The sequence below is a fragment of the Rosa chinensis genome, chromosome 1, assembly GCF_002994745.2.
Source record: "Rosa chinensis cultivar Old Blush chromosome 1, RchiOBHm-V2, whole genome shotgun sequence".
Classification (NCBI taxonomy): Eukaryota; Viridiplantae; Streptophyta; class Magnoliopsida; order Rosales; family Rosaceae; genus Rosa; species Rosa chinensis.
In genome coordinates this window covers 67,972,218-67,978,316 of record NC_037088.1, presented here as the reverse complement: position 1 = coordinate 67,978,316, position 6,099 = coordinate 67,972,218, and the positions used below count along the sequence as shown (strand labels likewise).

Genomic DNA, 6,099 nt, shown 5'->3' with positions numbered 1-6,099 from the left:
ATAACTTAAGTTTTTTGTTGACAATCTGCCTCCTACCATGAGCATAAGTAAATGGTTGGGCTTGTTATGAAAATAAGATTGGCAGCCTTGATGGGTTTCTTGTCAAGAACCGGTGGGAGATGAATGAGGAGCTCTGTACAGTTTTGATCGGCATGTATGCGAAATGTGGCTTTTGATCGGCATGTACTGAAGTGATGTTCTTTCATTTTTGACTGAGTAGTGTATTTTCCATACAAAAAGGATAACCACATCTATCAGAATTACAACCTTAGTTGCTTCAATTGTTATAAGGTTTCAATATTTTAAGAAGTTTTACAGATAGTAAGGTGAAGACTAACAAGAATGAGGAGGCAGAGGTATTGATCTTCTGACATAGATCACATCAAAGTTGTATCCATTGCAAACCAATGGTTTCTCTCCTCAATGTATAATAGGATTCATCCTAGTGACCGTCCTGTTTCACCCCTTCTCCATTTGCATAATTGAAGGCAGTATAAATTTGTATTAATGTAGTGCTCCTACCTTTGTCTATACATATGTTTCTTACCTCAATCTATCTCTGTTAAAATGGATCCTCAGCCTTGCTTTCTTTTGCATTCATATGTTTGTCATCTGGGCTACATTTGACAGCGAATTTTTCAATTTGATTGAAGAAAGTGGCTTGGATAATTTACGAGGATCTTATTTTTTTTTTTGGGTTATTTGATGCCAATCAGAAATTAATTGTCCAATAATAATCATATGATCACCATGATTTATAAAAGTTGAAAGTTAACAAAAATTTATAAGGAATAATAAAGATTAAAAATGATAACATGAACATTTGAACAACATTGTATTACCAAACAATCAAGGCAAAAAAACAATATTAATCATATGCTCACCATAATTTATAAAAATTGAAAGTTGACAAAAATGAATAAGGACATAATAAAGACTAAAAATAATAACAAAAACATTTGATCAACATTTTATTACCAAACAATCAAGGCAAAATAATCTCTCATGTCCAATTTGGTCATTCCACAAATAAAAAGCACAAGCCAGTTTGAGTTTACCAAACACTTTGCCACTGCTTTTTGCCGATGACAGCACTTAAAAAAAGCCAGTTTACCAAACACTCAGCTGCTTTGCTTTTCAGCTACTTTTTTCTCAGAAATAAGCAGAAGCCAGCTTTTCTGAAAAGCACAGCTATACCAAACACACCCTAAAGTTGAATATTTTACCACCTTTCTCGTTTCCAAGGCAGAGACTAGTCAGACTACGTCAAATCAGAACTAAAGCTTTCGTCTTTACACAGGAAAATAAATTTGGTCACTGGTTGGTGTGAGCTCATTTTTTAGAGCAAGTTCACCCGTAGTTAAGAAATGTCAAGGTCGAGAAGTCAAGAATTAGACCAGTCAAGATACTGTTCACTGCTACTGGACATGGGTTTACACTCGTTTTTTTCTTGATCGGTTAAAATTGTTCACCTTTCACTGTTCATCAACTTTTACGTTATTTAGGGGGTTGTGAAAATTGACTTTTTATACGTTAGGAACATAGAAGTTGTAGAGCTCGTCGATACGATCTCATGCATACATGGAACACAATATTCAGAGTTAGTATATGAATTTTTGAAATCTGAAAATTTTCTATAAATAGCAAAAAAAAAATTCTATTTTGTTTCAAAGGACGAAAATTTTTCTTTTTTTCATTGCCCCCCTCCGGTTCTCTCTCTCGCAACTGCACCAGACCTGGCGGGTTTCGTCCGACCCGACCAGAATTTTTCTCCGTCCTCTGGCGTCGTCCTGCTGCTCCGTGGCGTCAGCGCGCCCAGACGCTGCCCCCAAGTCGAGATCGAAGCAACCCCATGCGAGTCTGCTTGCTGTTGCTGCTTCAGTTTCTCCTTGCTGCTGCCCCCGAGGTCGCCTCACCTCTTCTCTCTCCGCAGAAGTCACCCACGTTTGGGTGTGGGCCGAGCTGGCACAGGCCTTGGCGGGGCAAGGAAAATGTCATCCTCTTGCCTTTTTTCTTGACTGAAGTCAAGAAAGTTCATCCTTTCCCTGGTTAAGCTTCTGTTGGTGGAAGAGAGTTTTTTTTCTTACCCGGTCACCACCTCAGCAAATCCATGCTTTGCCGGGTTAAAGAGGAACCGGTGGACTTGCTCTTATGATTAACATTTGAAACTGTAAAGTTTTACAACTCCCTGTTGTCCCCTGTTTTGGTGTTTCTTGATTTATTTTGGCTTTATCATTCATGCTTGTCTCATCTAAATGATTCCAATACACGATAGTAACAGATTGTTACAACAATTGATAGTTTGATACAGGTCCGAGGGTATAATTGAGGTTATGTAAACAAGAGGCTAGGTCATTGAAGACCATATACAAGCAATGCTCCCACACCGGCAACACCAGCGATGAGGCCAATAATGACTCCAATAGGAGGCAAACCGCCACCGATAGGTTTCCCTGTGTTGACATCATATCCTGCAAACCTCTTCTTCGGTGCTCTGCACTGAGGGCATACGTACGATTCCGGCTGCAAATTCATTAAAGTTAATAATCACAATTAGCCCTTCAAAATCAAAATGCACCATCAAGATTAATAGATATTTAGGTTACTTACCTGCTCATCAAAAGGTTTTGATAATGTGTATATGAATCCACAGTCAAGGCATATGTGAGTAGCTCTAGCCTGAAAATCATTGTACATAAATGGAACATTAAGGTACTAAAGATGGGGGAGCATGCACCAAACTAAGGATTAAAGCTAACCAGCTTAACTATAATCTACCATTCATGGTACTAACTAGGTTGAAGCATGCTTGCCTTTTGAGACTCCGTCAGTTTCCTTCCAAAGCGAGGAGGAGCTGGACGCTTTGGTAGCCGTTTAACGTCTACTTCAGCACCACCTCTGCATTTATTAACAATCATCCCCAATTAAATCACTCATTTTTCAGAAGAATTGAAGTAGCTAACTGTGAAATGAAGCTAGCTAGGTGGGTACGTACCTGCTAACGACGAAGTAAACGTTGTCGGGCTTGGCGTTGATGGCAGTTTTAGTAAATCCAAGCTTATCTGCTGGCCATAATTCATCTCCGAAGAAGCTGCTAGTGTAGATCACCTGATCCCCTGCTTTGAGCCCTGCCTTTGCTGCATTCCCACCTCCTTCTACAGCCTTAAATTAACAATAATTTCCTAAATAAGTAATATTTATAATGAAAATTCTAGGGTTTAGGCATGGGATTCAACTAATAATTAAATTTTGCAACTTTGGAGGTAGAGAAAAGTAAGGGTACTCACAGTGATGGTAACACCACCTCCAGGCTTTTGACCCAAAGTGAGGCCTAATGGCTTGTCAACCTCAGCCTCAATTGTCTTTGCAGCCCCAGCTGTTCTTGCAACTATGCCAAGTAGCCGACCTCTTCTTACAGTAGTACTGCTAACATTCTCAGCTACAAAGGATTCAGATACACCCCTTTTGGCTTCTCCAAGTGACAACCCTTGGAAGCTAGTCTTCTACACGGAGAGCAAACTAACTAGCTAGCATAAAGGTTGTGTCTTTTCTCTGTACTGAATTGGCAATTTGCTAGATCGAATAACTCAATACATATGTTACCTGACATTGTAGTGATGCCACTGATTTTGGGGTAGTGATCTGTGGAGTTTTGATGAAGTACTGGTGCCTGTTGAAAGTGGCAGAGCAAGAAGAAGAGGAAGAACCTGCAAGCACCGCCGGTGACATGTCGTTTTGTATCACTAAACTGCCAGAGAAATGAAGCTAAAGAGGAAAAGCACTGTAAGTTGAAGCTGTACCTGTACATGCCGGGCACAGGTTTCATTCTAGGACCAGATAAACTTTGGTTGACATAGCTAGAGCCACATAACCTCTTCAATGCGTAGCCACAAAAATTTTTAAAACATGAACTCAGTATTTTTCAAATTATTCTCTTCCAATCAAATTCAAGAGTGAGTGCAAGGAACTGGGCCTTCCAGAGGTTTCAAAGGGCTGACCCAGATGAGTTCAATCCAGGCCTGTAAAAACCTACATGCACCACGCTTGAAAAGAACTTTGATGGTTGAAATGGTATGCCCCCAAATATTATTGCATGTTCAATTATTCAAGCCCAAATTAGGACCGAATAGAACTGGTCCCTTCTTCGGTTCTACTTCTACCATTGCCCTATTTCAGATTTGGGTCTTCGTGATTATATGACCGTCTTTTTTAGTCTCCTGGTGTACCAAAAATTACGTAGCCTCCCTTTAGAATGATTGAAAATTAAGTTTAGGCTTGTTGATCTGACTTGTGTCATAAGTAGACAATAGTGACTCCGGATTATATTATTTCAACCTACTTGTAATAATTTCATCAGTTTAATAATATTCATATTATGATTTAGGGAAAAAAGAAAGAAAAAAAACTTGTCCCGTGAAGGACTTGTCACCTATTTATATTGCAGATTGGATCTTTTGATTTAGCATATATAAACTCATGAAAAGAGAGTCCACATGATCAATACTTTAAACAAGGCGGATTAAATTGACCTTGTTCAGTCTAAAATAGTACACAGTCTAGTCTCCATTCTCCAAACAATGTGCCTTACAGCTCATGTGTGATTTATAAGTCATGAATCAACCACTAAATGAATCTTGGAGCTACCTTTGCAACATAGTGGTATAATATTCATTTAGGTTCATGCTGTAAACCATGCTTTCCTGTTTTTGAATTACAAGGTTTGAATCATGCTCTACCTAAAAATATATTTTATATTTGCATCTTTTTGATTCCTTTTCAGTTATATAAGATATGATTCATCTTCCTCATTTAAAAAAAAAAAAGATATGATACATCTGTTTTTTTTTTTTTTTGAGTAAAAGAGCTAATCTCATTATATAATTCAATAAGCATTACAAACACGATCCACTCTTGTGGGTCGTCAAAAAGAACCCTTTTTTAGAAAGTACTACAAAGCAACCCCTAACAAAAGAGCAAATAAACTAGTAATCTTCTAGCACACCCATATTTTAGAATTAAGCCCAAAACAAAGAAAAGTAGAGCCTCGAAGAAGATTAAATTGGCAACGAGGTCTCTCTTTTCTTTGCGATCTCTCCCACTCAATGCAAGAAAACAATAGGCCCATCATTCACAAAAGAATGAAGGCCCAAAGCTACATTAAAATGTAAAGACAAAATAACTGCATGGGTCCAAAAAACCCGAGCACCCCAATCATAACACCTAGGGCAAAACCTAGATGAAAAAGCAAGCAAGCCGCCGCCGCCATACATGCCAGCTTATGTCCCGCCTCCACCGCCGATGGCCCCCAGATCAAGCCCAATGTCAACAACCTGAGACAAATTACTGCCTCCACCATCGAAGACCAGATGCTTTGCCCTCAATAACCAAAGACAACCAGCTGCCCCGCCCACCTCCATCACCTCTAGGTGTCTCCGATCAAATCTGAATCCAGATCGACTTGAACCCAGCCTCAATGAATTCCCATTTGACCTCGCCCAAAACGAAAGGCCTAGCGTCGCTTAATATCAACGAAACAACTCGCGTCTTCGCAGCCAAACTGACTGCCATCAAAGGACATCGTCGAAGTCAATCGCTGCAGCCGCCAAGTAGGGAAGAAGAAAGAGGAGCGCCGCCACCCTTCCCCCTCCAAATTACCGAGCCACTACGTAGCCCGGAAACCTCTCCACCGAGAGTCAAGCAATTTGCTGCACCGTTGCCGCCAATCAAGGCCGGCTGCGGCCTGAGAGTTTCTCGAGAGAGAGAAAGAGAGAGCAAGATAGTCCTAGTATATTCTTGTACATGACAGTACATATGATTCATCTGTTGTACATTACTATTTCAATATATATAATAAATTAATTCAAGAAATAGACTAACTCAATACATTGATACATGACTTTGATATTTACTCTATCTCTATATCAAACTAATCTGTATATTTGTGTTAAACTACTTCATGTATTACTACATTATACTATTTTTAAAAGAAGAGACTTTATTAGTTAAAGTGAGTGTAAAAAAGCAATAAAATTCGTAGACCTTATATTAATTTTAAGGGAAAATGATCATTTACCCGATTTTAGGCTAAAAATTGCCCAC

General features: G+C 39.2%; 1 protein-coding gene across 1 annotated transcript; it reads right to left on the bottom strand.

The window, feature by feature from the left end:
- Nucleotides 1–2,207: 2,207 nt before the first annotated feature.
- Nucleotides 2,208–3,819, bottom strand: LOC112177147. The gene is made up of 6 exons (XM_024315368.2): nt 3,604–3,819; nt 3,288–3,503; nt 2,996–3,162; nt 2,814–2,898; nt 2,611–2,679; nt 2,208–2,523 (listed from the first exon to the last, which is right to left on the bottom strand). The coding sequence occupies exons 1-6, from the start codon at nt 3,727–3,729 to the stop codon at nt 2,353–2,355; spliced, it is 834 nt and encodes a 277-aa protein (XP_024171136.1). The 5' UTR covers nt 3,730–3,819; the 3' UTR covers nt 2,208–2,352.
- Nucleotides 3,820–6,099: the final 2,280 nt, after the last annotated feature.

Bases quoted from the DNA above. Each gene is read 5' to 3' on its own strand.
- LOC112177147 (XM_024315368.2), bottom strand. From the start codon at position 3,729: ATGTCACCGGCGGTGCTTGCAGGTTCTTCCTCTTCTTCTTGCTCTGCC. The intron at 3,163-3,287 runs GTGAGTACCCTT...TGTTAATTTAAG, and splicing joins GAGGTGGTGTTACCATCACT to GCTGTAGAAGGAGGTGGGAA. The intron at 2,680-2,813 runs GCAAGCATGCTT...AATGATTTTCAG, and splicing joins AACTGACGGAGTCTCAAAAG to GCTAGAGCTACTCACATATG.